General features: G+C 46.6%; 1 protein-coding gene across 1 annotated transcript in view; it reads left to right on the top strand.

Annotated features, from left to right (window-relative positions):
* FHAD1 (forkhead associated phosphopeptide binding domain 1) overlaps nt 1-26,165 on the top strand; it is a 159,547-nt gene that overhangs the window by 57,566 nt on the left and 75,816 nt on the right. The window contains exons 5-10 of the mRNA XM_018060595.1: nt 5,665-5,774; nt 9,289-9,525; nt 17,084-17,207; nt 20,313-20,443; nt 22,386-22,475; nt 23,509-23,613. Of these exons, the coding sequence (XP_017916084.1) occupies nt 5,665-5,774; nt 9,289-9,525; nt 17,084-17,207; nt 20,313-20,443; nt 22,386-22,475; nt 23,509-23,613 (797 nt within the window). The remainder of the gene's footprint in view (nt 1-5,664; nt 5,775-9,288; nt 9,526-17,083; nt 17,208-20,312; nt 20,444-22,385; nt 22,476-23,508; nt 23,614-26,165) is intronic.

The raw sequence follows: 26,165 nt of genomic DNA, 5'->3' as shown, positions 1-26,165 counted from the left end.
GAGTTTGAGTGAACTCCGGAAGTTGGTGATGGACAGGGAGGCCTGGCGTGCTGCGGTTCATGGGGTCACAAAGAGTCGGACACGACTGAGCAACTGAACTGAACTGAAGCATTTATTATCTCACAGTTTCTCTGAGTCAGGAATTGGGGACTGGCTGAGCTGGGTGACCTGGGCTTGTTTCTCATGAGGTTGCTATCATGGTCTCAGCTAGGGCTGTGATCATCAGGAGGCCCTCCTGGGGCTGAAGCGCCCATCTCTGTGATGGTTCCCTCCACGGCTTTTAGTAGGAGGCCTCAGTTCTTCACTAGGTGGACCTGTCTGTAGGCTGCTGAGTGTCCTTGTGACACAGCTGCTGACTCCTCCAGACAAGTGGTCTTGGACAGTAAGGCAGAAGCCACAATGTCTTTTATGACCTAGTCTCAGGCCAGCATAGGTCTGTAGAGTCCAAGTTATGGTTTGTACACCTTGACTACGTACAGATGTGAGAGCTGGACCATAAAGAAGGCTGAACGCCAAAGAATTGATGCTTTTGAACTGTGGTGCTGGAGAAGACTCTTGAGAGTCCCTTGGACAGCAAGGAGATCATACCAGTCAATCCTAAAGGAAATCAACCCTGAATATTCATTGGAAGGACTGATGTTGGAAAGGACTGAGAACAAGAGGAGAAGGGGGCGACAGAGGATGAGATGGTTGGTTGGCATCATTGATTCAATGAACATGAGTTTGAACAAACTCCGGGAGATAGTGATGGACAGGGAAGCCTGGCATGCTGCAGTCTATGGGGTCACAAAGAGTCAGACAAAACTGATCAACTAAACAACTGTAATCAGTGGATTTTGCCATCAGTTTTTCCAATGCCATGTTGAAAATGGGGCTTCTCTAAGGGATGTACACTCCCCTGGAGAAGTGAAGGATGACTCCTTTGGCTTAGAGGCCTTCACATCTTCCTGGGGCTCTATCCCCTCAGCCTCCCAGCCATATCTCATCTGTTTCCATACATTCACCCTGACTTCCCTGACACTCCATCCTCTGAGAAGGACTTTCAACTTCCCGTGTGATGGAGAGCTCCTTCCTGTCTGGGCCTCTCTACTCCACTCTTTGGAGCACTCTGTGCTCCAGTCCTCCAGGTTGGCTCTTGATAAAAGACATTTATTTTTGAGGGTTCTGAAAAAAACTGTCCCCTTTTAATGAAGCTGGGGTTTTCAACTAAAGTTGGTTTACTGTTAGACTGTTGCCTTGCTATAGATTTGAACAATCCTATTTGAAAACCCAAGGCCAAGGCCTTATTTATCGTAGGCCAGGTCAGGGTTTCTCCATCTCGGCACAGTGACATTTGGGACTGGATAACTCCTTGTTGTAGGATCTGTCCTGTTCATTTTAGAACATTTAGCAGCTCCCTGGCTCCTTCCCACTTGATGCCAGCAGCAACCCCACCCCCCGACCCTCCGACTGTGATACTCAGAAATGTCTCCAGTCTTTGCCAGAAGTCAAAACATCATTGTGCCTGGAGGCTGAATCACCCCATTCTAAGTTAATGATCATCCTTCCTTTCCCACAAGGCAATAAAACCTCAGCTCCAAAACCACCAAATCTTAATGGCAAGAGCTCATGGGAGGTGAAGAAGAATTACCGGGAACAGAAAATACATTGGGTGAATTTTTTTAAATAGCATCCAATTTATATATAATTTTTCTCCCACTAATGGGATCCTGTGAACCTAACATTGGTAACCTGCCTTTTGAAACTCAATAATACATCATAAATGTCTTCCCACTTCAGTAAATTTACTGCATAGAGGTTAGGAGAGGTTGGGCTCAGAATCCAACAAACCTGGGCTCATACCCACATACCAGCTGTGTGTCCTTGAGTAGGTGACTTGGCATCTCTGTACTGCATATCACTCACTTATAAAATGGAAACAGGAATGTTGTTGTTGTTCAGTCACTAAGTTGTGTCTGACTCTTTACTACCCCATGGACGGTATCAAGCCACGCTTCCGTGTCCTTCACCAGAGATGGAAATAGTAACGCTTATCTCACCAGGTTGTCATGAAGACAGAATCAGATCCTGCCTGTTAGCACAAGCACAGTACCTGATGCATACTGAACACTCAATAAATGTTGAAATATTAAAAAAGTTAAATGATTATCTACCCATGATTGTCATTTAACTTTTATTCACAACTTACCATATGTAGCAACGTCTTAAAGACACAGTTAATATATGTAACTTTATTCTGTATTTTCCACGTCTGCTATAGATGTCTTATACTTTCATAATTGAAAAAATTTTTTTTAAAGAAAGAAATGATAAAAAAATAAGACACAGTTAAGGTGCACACTTGCTGCCCCTTTGTAGACTGATGATTATTGGATGAACACCAGGACAGGCAAGCTTCCCTTGTGGCTCAGCTGGTAAAGAATCTGCCTGCAATGAGGGAGACCTGGGTTCAGTCCCTGAGTTGGGAAGATCCCCTGGAGAAGGGAAGGGCTACCCACTCCAGTATTCTGGCCTGGAGAATGCCATGGACATATAATCCATGGAGTAGCAAAGAGCCAGACACAACAGAGAGACTTTCACACACACACACCAGGACAAGCAGTGGGTTGTTAAAATACTGAAGTAACTCCCCTGCTATTTGGCAAATAGGTCCTGCTGGAAACTTCTTAAAGTGCCCCTGTTGCTACCTCTGCCATCCCACCCAATCCCCCAGCCCTCCTGGCCCTCCCTGGGGGTTCTCCCCACTAGGATCTCCAAGGGATCAATTTTTTTCAATTTGTTTCAAAGTATAACACATCTATAGCAGCCAAGAGAGTCTGTTTTGAACCGAGTTAAACCGGTTTGGTCAGACATGGCCCTTAGGTCCTTTTTGATAATATTAATAGGAACAAGGGAAACAGGAAGAGCTACAAAGATAGCTCACTCCCACAGTTGTGTACGACTCTGTGACCCCATGGACTGTAGCCCGCCAGGCCTCTCTGTCCATAGAATTTTCCAGGCAAGAATACTGAGTGGATTGCCATTTCCTGCTCCAGTGTTGACAAATAATAGTAGCTTGTAAAGACGTTTGGTGTGGGTGAGGGGAAGCTGCCCCAGCACCTCACAGCCTGGGTGTAAGGAAAGCGAGTCTCTGAGCACGTTCTGCCCCGAAAAAGACTTTCAGTGAACACACCTTCTGCAGCAAAGGGATCCCGTTGTTCAGCCTGTTCTATAGGTTTGATGATGTCCCCCTCCGACCATCACCTCACAGGGTCTCAGAGCATCTTGAGTTACCCCTAGAGACAGCAGCAGACGCCAGAGCTTTAAGCCGAGACAGGACACTCGCCCCGTTAGGGTCAGACTCCAGGGCCTGCCCCGGGGCACAGCTTAGGCAGTCCCTTCCTCCACTGGACCCCTGGGAGCTAGTTTCTAGCATTCAGCATGCCAAGTAACAGGCCACACTGTTACCAGTAAGAACCCATTTCTGACCTTCGGGAGGCACAACTGCCTCTGGTCTATGGCCTGTCTAATGCAGTGCTGCCTGGCCACACCAGGACTGAGAACTGCAGATTAAGGATCTGACCACCTCTAGCCTACAAGTTAAGTGACCCGCATGCATATAGCACCAAGCGCACTATGCTGAATATTTAGAAACTAAGGTGCGTGCCTGTGACGATCCTTGATGCATGACAGGGCCCGGAAGTTGGCTGCACGTTATAGTCAAACCTGTGCCAGGAGAGGATTTCTTTTTTTAAATAGGCTGCGTCCACTGGAGGTTCTACGATCCACAGACATGTTTAAAAGCTTGGGAATCGTTGACTCTGAAGTGCATAAATAAAAAATGCAGAAGCCAAATGAATAAATGATGGAATAAATGGCCACAAACGTGCTGGTGCATGCTTCATTCATCATTCATGTTAACACCCATTAAAGTTTCACTGACTTTGAAAACAATTGGATCAGTTTCTCACTTCACAAGAAGATAAGAATGCGCAGTGACTGCCCAGAAACCAGAGTCAGTTGAAAATTTAAAATACACTGCTGGAGCCAAGTGATCTCACAAGCAGAATTATGGAAATCTTTACAAAAGTTTCTACACCAAAAAAAAGACAAATTATTCAGTCTTGGTGTGAATTGTGTCTGATGTGATTCAGAGTGAGATTCCCAAACATAATGCCACATCCCCCAAAAGTCATGTAAACAGCCCTTGTAATAATGGGATTAATAAGCAAACAATCAGGAAAGCTTGTATGTTTATCAAGTGGGTTCCAATTAGTACATCAGGTAGGGCTGTACAGTGGAGCACAATGCTATCATTAAAAAGAACCAGGGGACTTCCCTGGTGGTCCAGTGGTTAGGAACCTGCCTCCCAGTGCAGTGGATGGGGGTTTGATCCCTGATCAGGGAACTAAGCTCCCTCGTGGCAAGGGGCAGCTAAGCCTGCACACCACAGCTAGAGAGCCCCCATGCTCTGGAGCCCACCCGCCACAACTGGAGAGAAGCCCGCTCACTCACACGTAAGACCCAACACAGACAAAGATAAATATTTTTTAAAAGAAGCAAGTACAGCTACAAATGCTGATTTTTTTTTTTTTAATATTGTTAGGTGAAAAGTAAGCTGGAGAAAAATCTCTGTTATGTAAATCCATTTTTGTTTTTGTTTGTTGGCTATGAGATCTTAGTTCCCCAGCCAGGGATTGAACCCGAGCCCTTGGCAGGGAAAGCAGAGTCCTAACCACTGGACAGCCAGGGAATTCCCCCATTTTCGTTTTTTGTTAAAGATATGACTAGGGCCTTCCCTGGTGGTCCAGTGTTAAGACTTCACCTTCCAGTACAGGGGGTACTGGCTTGATCCTTGGTAGGGGAGTTAAGATCCCATATGCCTCATGGCCAAAAAAAACTGAAGCACAGAGCAGAAGCAATATTGTAATGAGTTCAATAAAGACTTAAAAAGGAAAACAGGTCAGCCTCAAAAAAAAAATCTTAAATAAAATAAAAGATGGGACTGCAGTTTAAAAATAGCTGGACTTCCCTGGTGGCGCAATAGATAAGAATCTGCCTTCCAGTTCAGGGGACACAGGTTCAGTCCCTGGTCTGCGAAGATTCCACTTGCCATGGAGCCCTAAGCCCATGCGCCACAACTGCTGATCCCACGTGCTGCAGCTGCTGAGCCTGCGCTCGCCAGAGCCCGTGCTCCGCAACAGGAGAAACCACTGCAGTGAGCAGTACATGCACCACAGCTAGAGAGCAGCTCCCACTCACTGCAGTAGAGAAGAGCCCAACAGATAGATTTAAAAATACACCGAGGGCCAGATTTGGCTGTAGGGCCACAGTTTGCCCACCCCTGCTCTACATCATTATTCTCTTTACTCTCCAAAGAGCCCTTTATAATAGAGACTGTTAGTGTCCCTACATTATATATGCAGCTGAGGGAGATTAAACGACGTGCACAGGTCCTCAGCTCTTACGCGGCATAGAAATAAGTCTGGAAAGGGCTGCATCAAAGTGCATCAGCACAGCTAACCTGGGGGAAGAGGAAGAGATGGCTCTTCCCCTTACCAACATTCCTGTTGGTGATGTCATTGCATGAGTTTCATGAATGTGAAGGTTAATCTGAAGATATCCCCTAAGATTCTGGGGACACTTACCATCTCCTCTGCATTCTCTGTCGCCCGTGTGTGTTAGTGTGGACCAACGCTGCGGACCTATCAGACCAACCAGTGGCCGAGGAAATTCCCGGGGCAGGATCCGCCAGAGAGATGTTTGTGGATCATGACTTGGCCCAGCAGGAGAAGGTGAGGGATCTCGGGGAGGACAGAGCTGCAGTGGCAAGAGGGACCCACGGAGGGATTGCCACTGCCTCTTGCTCTTTGTGACTCTAGAAGTACCTTTTTTTTTTTTTTTCCTGCTTCCAAGAAATCACCTCTTGCTCCCAAGACATTCAGCCAAAAGTTTGGTTACTGCTCATTTTATCCCAAATAGCATCTACCGCTGCAAGGCGATGGCACCCCACTCCAGTACTCTTGCCTGGAAAATCCCATGGACAGAGGAGCCTGGTGGGCTGCGGCCCATGAGGTCGCGAAGGGTCGGACACGACTGAGCGACTTCCCTTTCACTTTTCACTCTCCTGCATTGGAGAAGGAAATGACAACCCACTCCAGTGTTCTTGCCTGGAGAATCCCAGGGACAGGGGAGCCTGGTGGGCTGCCGTCTATGGGGTCACACAGAGTCGGACACGACTGAAGTGACTTAGCAGCAGTAGCAGCAGCTGCAAGATACTGAGCACCTCCTGTGTGCTGGGCCATGTCCTGTGCCCTTGACATTCCCTTGGCTTGTTAATCCTTATCATCTTCAGGGTAGATTTTATCTCCCTCACTTTGCAGATGAGGAAACTGAAGCTCAGAGAGGTTAAGTAACTTGTTTAAGGTTGCCCAGGGTAAGGAGCAGTGTTAGGATTCAAACCGAGGTCTGGTTAACTTCCCAGCGGGTACTTCTAACACACACACATAGTAATCACTTGGTCAGCTTCAAGTGATGGAACAGTGATGATGGATAAATACATTTCTGGCAGGAAGAAGTGAACACTGAAGTCAGGGAGGCCCAAGCAAAGAGAGATACTCATTAAAGAATTAGGGAGGTTCAAAGAAGGAGAAGAGGTGAATTCAGACCATCCTGGGAAGGACCCAGGCTGATTTCTCCCCTCTTAGACCTGAAAATTATTCTAAAAGAAGCAGTCTGCAATGTCTCGCTTTCCTCAAAGGCCAGGGCCTGGGCCTGCAGCAATTCTTGGAGTCTGTGAGGAGCAGAACCACCTGGGGTCTTTGTCAGACACGGAATCCAAACTTCAGGAGGTAGGGGGTTCCAACAAAGGTGTCCTGAGACAAAACTGTGAGAATTGTTGCAGGGAGGTGAGAAGCCAGGCTCAGATTCTGTGTTTCTTGCTCTGTAACAAGCCATCCTTAAAGCTTAGGGGCTTAAAACAGCAACTCATTATTTCCCAGACTCTCTGGATTGACCTGGAAGTTTCCTTTGCTCCTGTCCCCTGACCTCACTCACTAGACTGCAGTCAGCCCGCGACCTGGCCCAGCCAGTGGTCTCTCTGATGGCCTCCTTCCCAGGACTGGAGCCTCAGCCAGGATGCCTGGACTGGTGCCCCCCTTTCTGCTTGTGGTTTTTCATCATAGCACAGTGCTCTCAGGGTTCCCAGGGGGCTGGAACACAATCTCACAGCCTGTAAGAACTTGCCTGGGGATCGTGCAGCCACACTTCCACTACCTTCGGTTGGTTAAAGAAGTCCCAGGGCCAGCCCAGACTTAGAGGGTGGGAAAATAGGCTAGATAGCAAAGCTGCAAAGTGTTTGTAGCCGTTTTTCAACTTGCCTCCATTTTTAAATTGGAAATAAAGTGCAACCACAATTATAATTTTTTTCTATTTATAAGCCATTTATCCCCTGACTTGCCAGGACTCCTTCAGGTGACAGTAAGTAAATTAGCTTGGTGGACGGGGAAGCATTTATTGGCTCCTCTTATTGGACTATTTAAAGGGTTCCTAGCTTCAAGTATGGCTAGATCTAGGAGCTTGAATCTTGTCATCAGAACACTTCCTACCACCAATCTCTCCCCTCTGTTTCCCTCAGAGTCTGGCTTTCTGCATAAGGCCAGTTTTGTGTGTTGAAAAAGGCAAACTCAGGCAAACAAGCCTCTAAATGTAAGGTCAGTGGTCCAAAAGGAGGCAAGAGATCCTCGCCCTCTGTAACTGATGTGTGAAATCTTTGAGAAAACTCTGATTGACCAGCTTGGGTCACATGTACCGGGCTCCCTCCAGGAAGGGCACTGGGGGCTGGGGACTGGTGCTCACCAGGAAGACAGAACCCACAGTGGTCCTCCGCCCTCTGCAAACATATTTCAGCACAAACACAGGGCCTGGTATATAGCAGCTGCCCAGTGAGTGTTTGTGGCATGAAAAATAAATAAGCACCTGGCTGATCATAATAGGATGAAAGAGGGGGGAGCTGCCCAGGAGCAGGGAATCTGTTTGGTGTTCTCTCTTGAAATTTTGCCACCAGCATTTACAGGGACCCAGAGGAAGACCTTTGGCAGCAGCTGGCAATGTCAGACGAGCTTCCTCCTGACTAAGATCCTGTCCTTCCCCAGGTCATAGAGCTGGAAGGTCTTGAGGCCAACTGGGCAAGCTCCCCTGGGAATGAGCCAGCCTAGAAATTGCCTGTTTACCTCTTTCTGTGTCTGCCTTTGAAAAGGCATCTGGCGAATTCTTTTTTTTTTTTTTTTTCCCCCAGTTTTCTTGACATTTTGTTGATAACTGCTGGTGAGAAGCTTGGGGGATTTTTTTTTTTCCTTCCACTTTTGGAAAACCTAACAAATTCTTTTGTTAGAACTTTTTCTTTGGAGAGATGGAAGACAGGGTTAATTATGCCTGTGGATGAAGTCTGCCAGTGATGTTGTTTTCCCAGCCCAAGCTTTACACCAGCCCGCACAAATAATCAGCATTCCCATCTCATTTACTTCCCAGATCCAGTGACCTGGAAAAAAATTCTTACATGAATTGCCAGAGAGGCAGGAAGTACTAGAAGAGAGGAAAGGGAAATAAATATTTCAGAATGTATTAGATGTTTTAAGTTAAAAAAAAATAGCCCTCGTTATAAGTAGAATGTGATTGAATAGAATGTTGATTTCCTAGTTACCTTTCCTAGGTCCCCAGTGTGCTAGGCTAAATATTGTAAATAAAAAATTATAAACTTTCCAGCAACAAAAGTTCCCAAGTGGGATGGTTGTTCTTAACATGAAAGGATAACTCTCAGTAGTTTCAGTACCTGTGAGCTATAGACATCCACTCATGTGTGTCCAGGCTAAGTCGCTTCAGTCGTGTCTGACTCTTTGCAACCCCATGGACTGTAGCTCACCAGGCTTCTCTGTCCATGGGATTCTCCAGGCAAGAAGAGTGGAGTGGGGTGCCAGGGCCTCCTCCAGGGGATCTTCCCAACCCAGGGGTCAAACCCACATCTCTTACATTTCCTGCATTAGCAGGTGAGCACTTTACCACTAGCACCACCTGAGGAGCCCAGACACCCATTACACATGTCTATATACAAGTACATTATTTCAACCAAATTCTTGACTCTCTGAGGTTTTCTCAAATGACAGAGATAGCCTTGAGACTCTGCCTTGTCCTTCCCTGCCTGCCCTCACCTTCCCAGAGAAAAATACCATATTTTTCCTATATTTTTTTCAATGGGCTCAGCCTTACACCCAGACCCACACCCACTAAACTTCCCATCTGGCCTCCACCCAGGATGAAATAATTATGCTGCTGGGAAAAGAAGTCAGCCGTCTCTCGGATTTCGAACTCGAATCCAAATACAAAGATGCCGTGATCGCGAACCTTCAGAACGAAGTGGCCCACCTGAGCCAGAAACTGTCGGAAACAGCCACCTCCAGGCAGAATGAGAGGGTGGTCCCGTCCAAGCTCCAGGTTCTGGAGGAAGATGATGATGCCCAACAGAGAGAAATCGAGAACTTGAAAAGCCAGGTAGAGGGGAGGAGGGGCGTGGGACAGATTGGGAGGTTTGGATTGGCATACACACACTCTTAATTGTTGTTTAGTTGCTAAGTCATGTCCAACTCTTAGGCGACCCCGTGAACAACAGCTCACCAGGCTCCTCTGTCCATGAGATTTTCCAGGCAAGAATAGTGGAGTGGGTTGCCATTTCCTTCTCCAGGGGCATCTCCCCAACCCAGGGATCGAAACTGCAGCTCCCGAAACTCTTTACTACTGAGTCGCCAGGGAAGCCCCGCACTCTTAATACTATGTATAAAATAGATAACTCGTGAGAACCTACTGTGTTGCACAGGGAACCCTACCCAATGCTCTGTGAAATAAATGGGAAGGAAGTCGAAAAAAGAAGGGATATGTGCATATATGTAACTGATTCACTTTGCTGTGCAGCAGAAACTAACACAACATTCTAAAGCAACTATACTTTAATGACAATTAATTTTAAAAAAGAAAAACCAGGTAGGGCTCGAAGACAAGGGGTCAGAGCCTTAGGGTGGTGACTCAGGGTGATGGCTCTCAAGTGGAGCTGCAGGGATACCAAGGGTATCCACCCGGATAGTTGGAAATGGGTGGTCAGCATGGATAGTGGAGAAGAGCACAGATCCAGGGAGGAGAGACTTGGCAGGTCCTAGCCTGCTAAGAACAATACCATTAATACCTTTGATTAAGTGCCTTCTTCAGTCGTGTCTGACTCTGCAACTCTATGGACTGAGGCCTGCCAGGCTCCTCTGTCCATGGGATTCTTCAGGCAAGGAGATTGGAGTGGGTTGCCATGCCCTCCTCCAGGGGATCTTCCCGACCCAGGGATCGAACCCTGGTCTCTTATATCTCCTGCCTTAGCAGGCAGGTTCTTCACCACTAGCACCATCTGGGAAGCCCCTGACTACACATATGGTTCTACAGATGAGGGGACTGAGGTAGGCTCGGAGATACCCAGGAACTTGTTACAGCTTGCACAGTAAATGAGAGGGGGGCTATGTGACTTGAGCTCCCCTCTGCCACTTTGCATTTCCACCCAGCGCTGTGGCTTTAGTGACCGCCTCTCATGCTCACCTGGCCCCAGCCAGAAAGGACTGGAGATGTGGAGAAGGAACCTCCCAGTGTTCCAAACACCAAGGCCTTTATCAAACCCTGAAGGCAGCTGCTGCTACTTCATTTATGGAGAAATTCACCCAAAATTCTCCACCCAGGATGCCTGGATTTATAGTCAAGTTCCTTTCTCTTGAAACTAGATCCAAAAAACAAATTTTTTTTTTAAGGAATGACTTTAAAATTGGCCATTGATCTTGTACATAAATTATATCTCAACATATGTGAAAGTAGCTCAGTTGTGTCTGACTCTCCCCACGGACCATACAGTCCATGGAACTCTCCAGGTCAGAATACTGGAGTGAGTAGCCATTCTCTTCTCCGGGGGATCTTCCCAACCCAGGAATCAAACCGGGGTCTCCTGCATTGCAGGTGGATTCTTTACCAGCTGCACCAGCAGGGAAGCCCATATCTCAACATAGTTGATTAAAAAAAAAAAAGTAATTGGCCACTGATGAATTTTGGTCTCAGTGCATAATTCTGCTTAAAACCATAGCCACCTTTGGGGCCTCGGTTCCCTGATTCTCTGTGTACTGCCTTCCCCTTCTGTAACCGATCCTAGGGGCACAGTTTCAGTCCTAGAAATGGTGCCCTAGAAAGGACACGGGAGATTCTATCAGGAGACTGCCAGCTCCATGAAGGCAAAGGCTGGCCCTAGTAACCTTCCAAAACTCGGACAGTTGCGTGTCTGTTTGTTCTTCATCCATCCATCCATTCAAATCAGCATTTGCTGGGGCCAACCCTGTGTCGTGCTGGCTTCCAGGCTCTGTGAATTCAGCAGAAACAGGGAAGACATGATCCTTCCCCCTGTTTTGTTCTAGTGAGGGGGACAGAATAAACCAGGAAACAGGATATATGTTCTAGTATTTCAATGAAGCGGTGACTCTCTTTTGAACCTATTTTTGAAGAAAACACTGAAAGCAGCAAGTCCTGCAGGAACCCCTACTGCAAACAGCTACCATGACATGTAACTGACTCCCTGAGGAGCACCTTCTCTTGAACCCAGTTTTGCTAAAATATCCTTTTCAGTTATCCTCCCATTTCAGAGCTTTCCTGAGCTAATGTCCCAGGTACATGGACAAGGCTGAATTATTCTCATATATCTTTTTTTTTTTTCAGTTGAAACATATTTGACATATAATATTATAGAATTTCCATGTATCTTTGAATATCAGCCAGTCACAATTTGAGTATTGTTTAATGTGGCTGATGATATCTGGGGAGAAAAAAATTTTTTCACAAAGATATTATCTAGAAATAATTACACTGATTCATCATCCTGTTACCTCCTCCACCTCTGGAGCTTTATTTATAACTGAAGGAGAATATATTGTAACAAGACATCTATGAACCCGAGGCTGCCCTGGTTTGAACTCAAATCGAGTTCCATCCACTCACGTCTTAGCTGCTTCAATATTCTACTGCCTGCAGAACATTCAGCCAGAAGCAGAAGCTGCATGGCTGTTTGATTCATCGTTCTGACTACTTTATGCGTTCTCCTTAGTCCCTGAAAGCATGTACATAATGACTTGCTCTCAGAGATCTTCGATCCTCTAGAAATATCGCTAGGAAATTCTTACCTGCGTGTGTTCTTATACGCGTGTGCTAATTAGAAACCAAATTAGTATCTTGAAACAGTCGCTCCTCCTAGCACTATTAATTTTCTTATGATTCTGGGCCCATTTTATTACATAGCATAACGGACATTAAACATCTTGGAATTTATGCCAGTTATAGACAACATGAATATTTGTTTTGGTAGTAAAAGTAATAAAGAGGTTTGAAACACTCTTTTTTTTTTTTGGCTAAGCTGGGTCTTCATTGGGTGTGCAGGCTTTCTCTAGGTGTGGGGCACAGGCTCTCAGTTCCTTGACCAGGGGTCAGACCCACATCCCCTACATTGGAAGGTGAACTCTCAACCACTGGACCACCAGGGAAGTCCCTTGAAGACTCTTGAGCTTTTCAGCAATCCAAAATCCTAAAATTCTGACACTTAAAGTGAAATATTTTAAATCTGTCAAAAGCACTGGAGTCTTTAGAGGGGAACGTATGTTTTCCCTTCTGGAAGTTTGTCTCTGTGTGTTCTTCCTTATGCAAATAAACCCATTAAGCTGAGAAGAGCTAGAAACAGTTTGCCTAAGTGTTCCAAGTACTTTTTATGGGAAAGTTGCATTCCACCACCGCCACCACCCACCCTCTTTCATCTCCTCAGTAAGAGATGAAAGAATTTTTTTCACTCAAAGTCCAAAGCACAAACATGCAAAAGTGTAGCCTTGGGGAGACTGGTGGGCAGAGTGGCCTGTGTCCCCCACCACAACGACCCATAGAAGGTGGTCATGTACAAATGTGAGACTTGAACCATAAAGAAAGCGAGCACTGAAGAATTGATGCTTTAGAAATGTGGTTTGGAGAAGACTCTTGAGAGTCCCTTGGACTGCAAGGAGATCCAACCAGTCAATCCTAAAGGAAATCAACCCTAAATATTCATTGGAAGGACTGATGCTGAAGCTGAAGCTTCAGTACTCTGGCCACCTGATGCAAAGAGCTGACTCATTGGAAAAGACCCTGATGCTAGGAAAGACTGAAGGCCAAAGGAGAAGGGGGCAACAGAGGGTAAAATGGTTAGATAGCATCACTGACTCAATGGACATGCATTTGAGCAAACTCTGGGTGATGGTGGAGGACAGAAGAGTCTGGCATGCTGCAGTCCATGGGATTGCAAAGAGTCGGACACGACTGAGCAACTGAACAACAATAGCCTTGGAGAGGTTGGGGGCCAGAGTGGCCTGTGTCCCCTCCCCCCAGCCCCTGCCACCTTCTAGCGTAGACCTGCCCCAATAATGTCTCAGATGCCCCAGGGGAAAAGTATCTATAACCACCGTAAATGTCATAGACTCTCAACCATGATGGTGCATGAAACGAGAAAGAAAGCTTGTGAGACCTTGACACTTCCGTTAATGCTGTAAGAGTAAGAATGACAAGATTTTCAGGCACAGAAACCAGGACCAAAGGCTGTGAGCGCCATCTGGTGGCAAGGTCACCACACCGTTGCCCAAATACCTGGGCATGCCTGCCCCTTCCCACCAATCTTTCTTTTTTTTGTAATGTGAAGCCTGCAGCCTGGTCTGACAGTAAACAGGGAAATTCTTGTGTTTTCCCTTTTTTTAAGATTATTTTTATTTAAGAGATTGAGTCTCTATTTACTCTTATAGCAGTTATTTTTAATTTAATACATGTTTTTTAAGTTTAAAAAGCAAGGGGCTTCTAAGAAAACTGCTAAGAAATTATAGTGGGACCAGCAAAGAGATATGGCAAAAATAGTGAAAGTGGTATTTGAATGCCTGAAGTTTAAGAACTCTCTTAGGGTGGGGTTGCCAGATAAAATCAGGACACCCAATTAAATTTGAATATTGGAATATCTTTTTTAGCGTATGTTCCACATACTGCATGGGACACACAGGATAAATGTTATCTGTCATCTTATTTTCAATGGGCATCCTTTTTTTCTCCCCCAAATCTGGCAACCTTACCTTAGGAAAACAAAGAAATTGCGTCCTGCTCCTTGTCGCTTCTATTTTGATCTATCAAAACAAGCTAGCTCTCATCCTGTCTAGGGACTATGTGGCATTTCTGCCCCAATAAGCTTGTCCCTGTGGGAGAACTGAGTCCTGACGTCTGAAAAATCAAAGCGGTGAAGGCCCACAGCACACCCTGGGAGGGAAAAGGCCTGGCCACTCAGACCAAGCAGTCGAGGGAGTCAGATGAAGAGGGAGGGGGTTCTGGCCCACCTCCCTTCCCCAGCCTCTCGGGTACCTGCTCTGTGGAGGCTGAGATGAGGCAGCTACTTTCCAGCCCTTACCAAGGCTGCTTTTCAAGGAGATCCTTCCAGCGCCCCTGCCCAGGGTATGGATCCCCAGAAAGGGGCTGGCCCTCAAGTGGGTTCTGAGCCAGGAACTTCCAGAGTTCTTGCAACAGCCAGCCCATGGTCATCCCACCCATGATTCCTGTATTTCCTCCTAATAACAATCAGAGCCGTTAAAGTGAGCCTGAGCAAGACTTACAAATGCACACGAAAAGATTCCCAACTCCTTTCCCCAGAGACAGACAAGGGAAGCTGAAGCTAAAACACACTGTGGGTAGTCAGCTGAGAGGCCCGTGACACCTCATCCCTCTATGCTGTGTGCCACACATAATCTGATTACTTGCACACATGACTAATTTGTTAAGATACTTCTAACAGGGATTTCCTGGTGGTCCAGTGGTTAAGACTCCAAGCTCCCAAAGCAGAGGGCACGGGTTTGATCCCTGGTTGGGAAACGAAGATCCGACATGCTGCAAAGCAGGGACTGGGGAAAAAACTATACTTCTAGCAATCCTATCAGACTGGGACTGCCATCACCCCACGTACAGACTGAAAATAAAATATGGTGTCTTCCTGTGTTCACATGGCCCGTAACAGGCAGAAACAGGACTTGAAGGCTACAGTCTGGCTCCCAAGTCCACGCTATGCTTTAGAGCCTCCTACTTTTCATGCCGCTTCCTAGGGCCACCTGGAAAAGTGGAAACGGGCCCCTAGAGGCTGGGTTTGACTCCTTCTCCGCCTCTGACCAGCCCCGTGATCCTGAGCAGGGGACTCTACCTCTCCCAGTCTCAGTCTGCCCCCTCGCAAATGGGAAGCCTGCCAGGAACGTCAGCCTTCAGCAGTGCCGTGAGGAGTGTCCACGTAGCACGTGCACACAAGCTGTGTAAACTCCAGAGTGTTGTATGAGGTATACGCGATTTGCTGTTCTCATTAAAGGAAATTCACTGTATAACCTGTTCCCATCTCTTGGGGGTTTCCCAGTGGTAAAGAATCCACCTGCCAGTGCAGGGGGCATAGGAGACATGGGTTTGATCCCTGATTGGGAAGAACCCCTGGAATAGGAAATGGCAGCCCACTCCAGTGTTCTTGCCTGGGAAATCCCGTGGACAGAGGAGCCTGGCGGGCTACAGTCCCTGGGGTCGCAGAAGAGTCGGACGTGAGTGAGCACACACAACACCCTCCTGTCTCTTGAATTTTGCTCTGCATACAGCCGGTGCTGGGTGATTCAGCACCAAGAGCTGGCCTGTTTGTGGCTAAAAGTCCACAGATGGTGATCTCGGAGAGGCAACAGTAAGCGGTGGCTTGAAGCGAGGTCTTAGTTCCCTGCCCAGGAACTGAACCTGGGTAGCCGGGATTAAAAACCAGGACTCCTAGCCACTGGACCATCAACACCTAGAGGCTAGAAGCAAATCTCCCCTGGCTCTTGCTCCCATTGAAAAATGCGCTTCTTGTGGAGGCAAAAAAGTATAAAACAACAGGTACAAAGTTTATTGTTACAGACACAGCAGGACAACTGGAAGAGCACAAAGAGAAACAGTTTGTTTCGTTAAGACAGAGATGCACACCCGGAGAGAAAGGGTGAGGGCGTCCCTTCAGTGAGGAGGAGCGCAAGGCAGATGTGGTTGCATCATGTGTATAGGGCAGTTCTTTCAAGTCTTTGTTGTTGCTGTTCAGAGGCTCAGTCTTGTGGAGTTTTTTCAAACTCGGGTCCATTGAGTCGGTGATGCCACCCAACCGTCTCGCCCTCTGTCGTCCCCTTCTCCTCCTGCCGTCAATCTTTTCCCAGCATCAGGGTCTTCTCTAGTGAGTCGGCTCTTTGCATTACATGGCCACCCATCCGATGGGTCTTTGTTTACCTTTGGCCAATTAAATGGTTTCTTTTTCCACACTGGACCTACCCTAGAATCCTCCCCAACATGTGTGCACAGCTTTTTCCCAAGGTAGATTCCAGCCCAGCAGCCAATGAGGGGTGGGGCTTGACATCACATTTATGGGATGGTGACCCCTCCTTTGGTATCCCCAAAGAGCCTTTCTGCACGTGTGCAGCGACTCCCTTGCCCCAAAGATGGGAAATATGTGACCTCTTGGTCTTGTACTCAAACAAGGTTTTGCCCCTGTCTGTCCCTGATATAACTGATGTGTCCACAGGAGGCAAAGTCCAGCCATTTACCCTGTTCCTGTCGTCGTTTCCATCTCAAAGTGCAAACAGGAGGCTGGTTGTAAAAGCCTAACCTGGAGCCCACCTACTTCCTGTCTTGGGAAATGTAAACAGAAGGCTGGTTGTAAGTATCCAGCCTGAAGCCATCTGCCTCCTGCCTCAGTCACAGGAAGGGATCCAGGGCAAGGGCCCCTGAGCCCCTGGGTGACCACAAAGGTAAGGCTTGTGTCTTGATGATGTAGGACACGGTGGTCACTGGAGTAGGCAGCCTCCCGTCTCTCCCACTAGTTATAACTGAAAAGCTTGGTTTGCCCAACACCCCAACCCAGGATCAACCTGACTCTTTTTTGTCCAGCCTTGGAGAAGTGTGTCCTGCAAAGCCAGCTGGCCTCCCTCTGACTCTGTGTTGCCTCTTCCCACAGATCAGTGCCCTGCAGCAAGGCTACAGCCAGGTGCTGTGCCAAACCCTGTCTGAGAGGAACTTGGAAATCACGTCCCTGAAGAACCAGGGTGAGAATTTAAGAAGGGATAATGCCATCACATCAGGTGAGGTCCTTCTGGATTTGCTCCTGAGAACTGCCTCTCTCCCCCTGCAGACATCACCAATCTACCACTGCACCTGCCTCCCTCCCCCTGCAGACATCACCAATCTACCACTGCACCTGCCTCCCTCCCCCTGCAGACATCACCAATCTACCACTGCACCTGCCTCCCTCCCCCTGCAGACATCACCAATCTACCACTGCACCTGCCTCCCTCCCCCTGCAGACATCCCCAGTCTACCACAGCACCTGTGCCCATGACCTGGATGCAGCCTCAGGGATCTCAGCAACTCACCTGGCCACCAGTGTTAGCGAGTTAGAATTCTCCCTCAGTGCAGATTTCTTGCCACCCGCTTCCTAGGGCAGGGCCTGATAAATACTGGAGAGAATGTTGTATCTTGACTGGGCTTCCCAAGTGGCTGGCTCAGTGGTAAAGAATCCTTCTGCCAATACAGAAGACGTAGGAGACCCAGGTTCAGTCCCTGGTCTGGGAAGATCCTCTGGAGAAGGAAAGGGCTACTGCTCAAGTATTTTTGCCTGGACAATTCCATGGGCAGAGGAGCCTGGCGGGCTACAGTCCATGGGGGTCGCAAAGAATCAGACACAACTGAGCAACTGAGCACACACACATATATCTTCTACGAGGTCACTTGAGCACTGGCCCCATCAGGGAGAGCATAGAACATAGTGTGACTTGGGTGGCTCCACAAGCCAGCCTGCCTGAGTGCGAACTAGAACATGGACAAAACGGGGTCACCACTTTGGGTACCCATCATCTCACCCATTTTCACCTGAGTGCACTTGAGCCCAAGTGAAACATTTTCTAACTGACCAACAAAGGTGGTTCCCTGATAAAGGGCTTGGGTGGGGGGAGGGGCAGCCCACACACAGCTGTGGCTGAGCCCGGACTCCCTGGATTCCTTCATTCCTTCAGCATGCTGACTGAGCACCTACTAAGTGTCAGGCCCTGTTCTAGGCTCTGGGGAGAGAGCTCTGAGCAAGACAGTCAGATCCCTGTACTCACTGAAGGAAAAGGATGAATAAACGAACAGCCTGCTTCAGAGAGCGGTCGTGCTGTGGAGAAAACCCACTGTGTGACACGGTGGCCAGTGCCTCGGGGGGGACCCAAGGGAGAACAGCAGAGTGGGTGTGAAACCGTGCAATCCAGGTTGAACTTGGACCCAGACCAGAACGCACTGTCTTTTAACTGAGCTCATACATCTGGGCTTCATTTATTCATTAATAAAGCTCAGGTTCTTGATGTCTTGTCACAGAGAGAATTCAGTGAGAGACAAAGTGATAGGTAAGAAGTGGGTTTGTTTAGAGAGAAACACACTCCACAGGTAGAGAGTATGGGCCATCTCAGAAGGTGAGCAGCCCTGAAATATGAGGTGGTTAATTTTTATGGGCTGGGTAATTTCATAGGCTAGTGAGTGGGAGGATTATCCCAAGTATTTTGGGGAAGGGGCAGTGATTTCCAGAAATCGGGCCACTGCCCACTTCTGACCTCGTATGACTGACCTCAGAACTGTGATGGTACTGGTGGGTGTGTTGTTGCTGTTCAGTCACCAAGTTGTATCCAACTCTGAAACCCCATGGACTGAAGCATGCCAGGCTTCCCTGTCCTTCACCAGCTCCTGGAGTTTGCCCAAGTTCGTGTCCACTGAATCGGTGATACCGTCCAACGATCTCATCCTCTGTTGCTGGTGGGTGTGTCACTCAGCTATTGCGTTACAATGAGCATATAATGAGGCTCCAAGTCCACTGGAAGTCGAATCTTCCACCAGCTTGGAAAGTGAGCAACTTTCACTTTCACATCCCACTTTTCCCCAAAGTGATAATTCAATAACAGAATAGTTATCTATTGCTACATAGCAAGTTATCCCAAAATGTAACGGATAAAACAACAGCTGATATTTATTATCTCACCCAGTTTCTGCAGTACAGGAATTTGGGATGGAGGGGTGTGTAACTTAGTTCTCTTGAATTGCAGTCAAGATGTCGGCTGGGGCATCAGTCATGTCATCTAAAGCCTTACCGGAAGCAGGAGGAACCCCTTTCAGAGTTGCTGCTCATGTGGCTGTTGGCTGGAGGCCTGAGCCTCTCATCACACATACTTCTCCCGAGGGCTGCTTGAGTGTCTTCACAACACCGGGGGTGGCTTCCCTCAGAGTGAATGATGCAAGAGAGAGCAAAGAGGAAGCCGCAGTGTCTTTGATGACCCAGCCTGGGAGGTCACATTGCATCATTCCCGCAGCATCACGCCAGTTACCCATGTCAGCCCTAGTCAGGGTGGGAGGGGCCGCACAAGGGCATGAATTCCAGGAGACAGGGCATGGGGGCCATGCTGGAAACTGGCTGTCGTGAAACATAGTGAGTGCCGTGTAGGGGGGTGACAGAGGATGAGATGGTTGGTTGGCATCACCAACTCAATCGACATGAGTTTGAGCAATCTCCAGGAGATGGTGGAGGTCAGAGAAGCCTGGCATGCTGCAGTCCATGGGGTCGCAAAGAGTCAGACACGATTTAGCGGCTGAACAACAGCAACAAATATAAGTTAGTCATTTTATGTTCTTAGGACAGATCATCTCACTTGACCCTTACAATAACTCTGTGCAGGACATGCGGTCGGAGGTGAAATAACTTGTCCAAGACCACCAAGCCAATAAGGGGTTAGGACAGGGCCAAACTCATGTAAGTGTGAAGCTAACCACCCCACCAAGAGTGTCCAGCAGTCTGCTCTGCCGCAAGTCTGTCTTCTGGGCTCTGGAGAAGAATTCCTGGACTTCACCTGTGCTGGGCCTTTGTTGCAGCATGGCCTCGCCTATCGGCTCTGCCCAGCCTGTGCCCACCAGGGGCCCCCAAAGGCTTCTCCTCCCCCTGGTGCTCGCTGACTGCCCCTCATTCTCCCTGAAGCCTCAAACCACGTTCCATGGTCTCTGGTCTCATTCCTGTTCTTGCTCTGGGATTCTTGGCAACAACCTCCACAGTTCTAGGAACGCCAGCCCTGGGCTTGGAGGTTCTTGTCCGAAACTTGGCTAACAGCCATGGTGATGCCAGGAATCCTCCCTGCCCTTTTGACCTGTGAGTTTTTCTTTTTGTTTTGCAGAGATGGTGTCATCTTTGCAAAAGGATATGTTAGCAAAGGATGAGCAAGTTCAACAGCTAAAACAGGAGGTGAATCAACTAAAAAGTGAGAACAAAGAAAAGGATCACCAGCTTGAAGCCCTCAACTCCAGAGTGAGTGTCAGGTCATCACCAAAGCAGACACAGTGCAGTCACGTGTCTGCAGAGAAGTCAACTTCTCAGCAGCTTTTAAAGTATAGTATGTGGCTCAGAAGATCATGATATATTTTCAAATGCAGCAAATATTTTTTAACCCCTATGATAAATAAACCCCAGGAACAAACACACTTATTAGGATATATTGCTACTGCACAGCTTAATGTAAAACAGAATAAAATCTCTCTGTGAGCAAGGACAACCCACAGGGCTCCATCACAGTCCCAGCACCACTGATTCTCATAATTGCCTTCAAATCCCAACGTTTGAAGATCCAGATGCAAACACACAAACTCTCATTTCTTACCTAGACTTGGTAGGCAAGTGAAGAGTTTTTTAAATGGAACTTTATTTGCAAATCTTGCCTTCCATGCCAACTTTAGAATCCTGACTCCATAGGATAAGATTTCTCAGTATTTGTATGATGCATCTGTTTCTGCCACTCAAGGTAAAACTTCATAGCTTTCATCCAGGTCATAACTCAGGGATTCCCAGCAGCTGTCTGATGGATTAGCCAGGGCTGCATGGGTGTGGGATGGAAACATCCTGAGGTTCCAAGGAAAAGGCCCAATACGTAGTACCTGGTGTGCAGTACTACACCGAATATGGAACCGGCAAAAGGCATGAGCTTTGGAGTCACAGACCTGGGTCCAATCCCAGAGCTTTCTCTTACTGTAACTTATTTGGCCCTTATTACCCCATCTGCGAAATGGGAATGACAAAATCGTTTTCCAAGACATGGGAGCCTGGTTTTAGCCCTGCTCCTCTGCCTCTGCCTCAGTCAGCCGCCTGGCCAATGCCTCTGCCTTTGTTTCTGACAAGCAGAGTGCCCTCCTAGGCATGTGCACCCGCTGTTTTAGGTGAGAGGACTGTGTGTGTGTATGTGTGTGTGTGTGTGTGTGTGTGTGTGTGTGTGTGTGTGTGTGTGTGTGTTGGGGACAGGGAGAGGTTGCAGAGCTGGTGCTTAGTAGAAGGAATATGCAAAGACAGCCCCTGCTTGGCTCTTCCACCTCCCACAGTGCATCTGTTTGATTATGTCCCCGTTTCCCCTTCCTTATTGACCTTAGAGTGAGGTCACTTTTCCTCTGGGTTCTTCCAGTCTTGTTTCTATATATTACCTAGAAATCAATCAGTCAGTTATTTTACAGTGAATTTACACCATGCATATTTTTTAAAATCATAAACACAATGACTTCCCCATGCTAATAAATCAACGCTCTTATCATTGGTCTTAAAAGCCACACACTTTCTCCTGGATGTACACAGTGTTATAAAGTCATCTCCTGTCATAAACAACACTTGTTTTTTTTTTTTCCACTGTTACTGACAGTTCTATGGAGAACATCCTTGAAGCTACAGATTCACTGATTTCTCTAATCATTGTCCTTAGGGTACATGTCCAAAGTGAGAATTTCTGGGTCAAAAGAAGGCACATCCATCCTTATGCTCTTAATGTCTGTTGCCAAAATGCCCTCGGAAAAGGCAGCGCCACTTACCTCTTTGTGACCAACAGGGCAGTTGTGTCTTTGAGATGGAACCTGCACAAAAGCACTAAGATCGACCCAAACCCACTGGCCCTCCCTCACCACTCTCGATGCTCACTGAATGAAAACAGCTCAATTCCTCCACCCTAAGTACCCAGACTCTATGAGCCTGGACTCCCCCTGTGGTGCAGTTTGCTGGCTTTTGAAGGGTAATTTAGATGCTTTATTTGTCAGAACTCACAAGAGGGGTGAACCAGGAACAACCACAGGGTGCCGTGCTTCCATCACACAGACGGTCTGGCCTCTCAGAATGCAGGGTGTGACTGAGTTAAACAGCAGAAGACAACCTTGGGCACGCACATAGGGACTTAGGGCCCCCAGTCGAGCCCACGTGACCTTGTTATTTTTCTCCCCAGTGCTCAGTGCTGAAAGAAGAGTTAAAGAAGGAAGATGCCCAGAAGGAGAACCTGGAAGCCCAAGAGAAAGAATTAAAACTCTACAAAACTGTGCGTTGAACCTCCTCACCCCTGGGTGTCCACAGAAAGCCTAGACTTTGACCTACAGGGCTTTGGAGGGGTTCCTTGGCCCCTTAGCTAGTGCAAACTCTGGGGCTTTATGGGTATTTGTTTGTTAATGTAATTAACATAATTCTTTGATTTGCTTGCCTCAAAAAGACGGGTAGAAAACCTTGGAAAACATACTCTCCTAGGATTTCATGGACAGTTGGCTCTAGGCCCCTCATCAGGTTGCCCCTGGAGCTGGGCTAGAGTTGGGCTGGAGACCGGGACAGAAGGTGGCCAGGTGGCCACTAGATGCTGCTAGAAATTCACCATGGTCCCTACCCCTGGACTTGTGATGCCCAAACTTTCATGAGCTACTGTCACAAGTTTTATCACAGCCATGGGCACTGTTATTGACCTGAAACTCCTCCTTCAGTATTGTTACTTAACTATTGATACATTCAGTTTTACATCAGTTCATAAAAACAAAATAAAAAGCAGACATATCATTGGCTTTGTATGGAAGGTGAATATAAAAATTAGTACAATGAAAAGATGAGCACTAAATGGGAATGTTCACCCTCCGCGCCAGTCGAATCCTCAAGAACATCACTAAGCATATATTTTCCATCTGTTGAGGCCATTTTCTTCTCTCAGGGGCACTGCTATTCTCTGTCTCAAATGGGAACAAAAAGAAAAAGCTCATTGTTCTTTTCTTCCAAGCTCTGCCCATGGTGTCTTCCAAATAAACCCTATTTAGACTGAACTCAAAATATATTCCAAGGAAGGAGAATCTAATGAGTAAATGTGTCCCTTGTACTGTTTAATCCAGAATCCATGCTGATCTTCAAAAGAAACTCAAATTTTCCCTCACCCTGCGCTTTCAATGCATCTGTTGAAAAAAACCCTACTTTGTTTTAAAGATGTAGAAACATCTCCCAAGGGAAAGAATTAACCTGATCTTAGGCTAGGTTCCACCTTAACAAACCAGATGAGGTGAGTTACGAAGTTGACTTCCCTGTTGTTGAAACTTTCTTAGCAAATCCACGGCATGGAGAAAGAAGTGAGAAAGCTCAGGGAGGAGTTGAAGAGGAGCAGTACGGAGCAGAGCCTGATCTCTAAGACGCTTCGGGAAAAGAGCAAGGTATGGCAGGGATGGGTCGCCTTGGCAACCGCTCCAGGCTGGGTCTGCCAGACTCCAAAGTTCCCGTGTGTAACCACGACCCACTGCCTTCAATCATGAAATTACCCAGGAAAGAATTGATCCATTAAATCAAGCTTGTCAATGATGTTGTTCCAACTTAAATACTCTTATTGATTTGTGTGTGTGCGTGTCTTTGTGTTCTATCAGTCATCGGGAATTTTTTTTTTAATCTCATCATGATTGTAGATTTGTGTGTTTCTTCTTTTAATATTGACAAATTTTGCTTTATATATTGTGAGGTTGTATTACTATGTGCATATAAATTTAGAATTCTAATATTTCCAGTAGAACAAGACTTTTGATCATCATAAAATGTCCCTTTTTTTTTAATGTCTCTTTTCATCTCTAGTAGTGTTTTCCCCTTAACATCATCACTGGCTTGCTGTTGGTTGGGGTTTCCGTAGCATTTTTTTTCATACTTCCTCTGTTAATTTTTTTAAATTTTATTTATGTGTTTATTTTTGTCTGTGCTGGGTCTTCATTACTGCACACAGGCTTTCTCTAGATATGGTGAGCAGGGACTACTCTCTAGCTGCGGTGCACCAGCTTCTCATTTCAGTGGCTTCTTGCTATGGAGCATGGGCTTTGGGGTACAAGGGCTCCGTAGTTGTGGCTCATGGGCTTAGTTGCCCCATGGCATGTGGACTCTCCCAGGACCAGGAACCAAACCCGTGTCCTCTGCTTTGGCAGGTGGATTCTTAACCACTGGACCACCAGGGAAGTCCTGTCAGTTTTTAAGTTTTAGACATATAGCTTCCAAATAGCATATCATTTTTACAAATTTTACAAATTTTCCAGTTTGACAGTCTTTTACTTTCAGCCCATTTATCTTATCTAATTACTCATACACTGGGATTTAAATCTACTCTCTTGCTCAGTGCCAGTTGTACTATCTGTAACTATATTGCTTTTTCTCTCCTTTCTTGCCTCCTTCTGAGTTGACCGTTTTCTGTCATTCCACCTTTCTCCTCTACTAGCTTGGAAACATTTCAGTTTTTTACTATCCTTTTAATAATAGTAAGACAATAGCATTTTATCCTTGACTAGCAAAGATCTCACATTAATTAAGTTTTTCATTCTTCCATTGCTCTGTTAGTGGTCATCCTAAAGATTACAATGTGCATTCTTTTTTAATTAATTAACTTATTTCTTTGGCTGTGCTGGGTTTTAGTTGCGAATCGTCACTGTGGCACGTTCGATCTTCAGTTGCAGCATACAAACTCTTCATTGTGGCATGTGGAATCCAGTTCCCTGACTAGGAATTGAACCCGGGCCCCTGGCATTGGGAGCGCAGAGTCTTAGCCACTGGACCACCACAGAAGTACTTACAATGTACATTCTTAACTTACCAAGATCTAGTATTAGTTGATAATTATGCCCTTCTCCTTGACAATGCAGTGAATTTAGAACACCCTGACTTCACTTAACCCCTCCAGATTTGTAAGTCATTGCTGTCATTTTCTAAACTCCTCTCTATAGTTATTAATAAAACCCCAAAGATATTATTGGCATTTTTATATAGTCAGTATCATATGCACACGTTACTGTTACTGCTGCTTGTCTTTTCTGCATCTCTGATCATCCATCTGCATTCATTTTCCTTGTCTCTGAAGAATACCCTTTAGTGTTTTCCTTCACTGTAGCTCTGCTGATGACAGTCTCAGATGTGTCTGTGTGTCTATCTTGAAATGTATATTTAACCTTCAGTCTTAAAACACATTTGACTGCCTATTGAATTCTACAGTGGCAGTTCTTTTCTTTTGGCACATTAGAAACAGCATTAGGTATGTCCCTGCTGTCTTTTGGCTCCGGTTATTTCTATTTAGAAGTCATCTGTAAGCCTTATTGTTGCACCTTTGCAAAAGATTTTCTTTTCCCTGGATTTCCAGCAGTTGTATTATGGTTTATCTCGGAGCGGATCCATTTTTCTTTGCCTTGTTCAGAGCTCATCAGGGCTTCTTGAATCCCTGGCTTGGTGTTTTGCACTAGTTCTGGCACTCAGGCTCTATTGCACACGGGCAGTGGGGCGCTACCAGGGCTTCCAAGCAGAGAACTAATATGTGACATTCACAGCTAATAATGGTGCAAATGATAGCTGCAGTTTCTTATGGACTGGGCATTGCCACCAAACATTTCATCTCCTTTCCCTCTTCACAACAGCACCGTGACCTAGAGATCATTCTCCCCATTTTACAGATGAGAAAGTCAAGACTGCTTGTTAACTAGCAATGTAACTAGCCCAGTCACATAGTTTTGGCTGACTCCAGGTTGGTCTGCCTCCAATCACTATTGTATAGCCAACAGCCATGTGCTACTGTTTACACTGATATTAATCAAAATTAAATACACTTTGAAATTCATTTCCTCGATCACACCAGCCCGTTTCAAGCGCTGGATCACCAGATGTGGTTTGTGGCTGCTGTATTAGATGATACAGATTCAGAACATCTGTATAGTTGTAGAAAGTTTTGTAGGTCAGAGCTGCCCTACAG

This window comes from Capra hircus, chromosome 16 (assembly GCF_001704415.2).
Source record: "Capra hircus breed San Clemente chromosome 16, ASM170441v1, whole genome shotgun sequence".
In the NCBI taxonomy this organism is placed as follows: Eukaryota; Metazoa; Chordata; class Mammalia; order Artiodactyla; family Bovidae; genus Capra; species Capra hircus.
The sequence above is the reverse complement of the archived record's forward strand: the minus strand, read 5'-3'. Positions and strand labels throughout refer to the sequence as shown.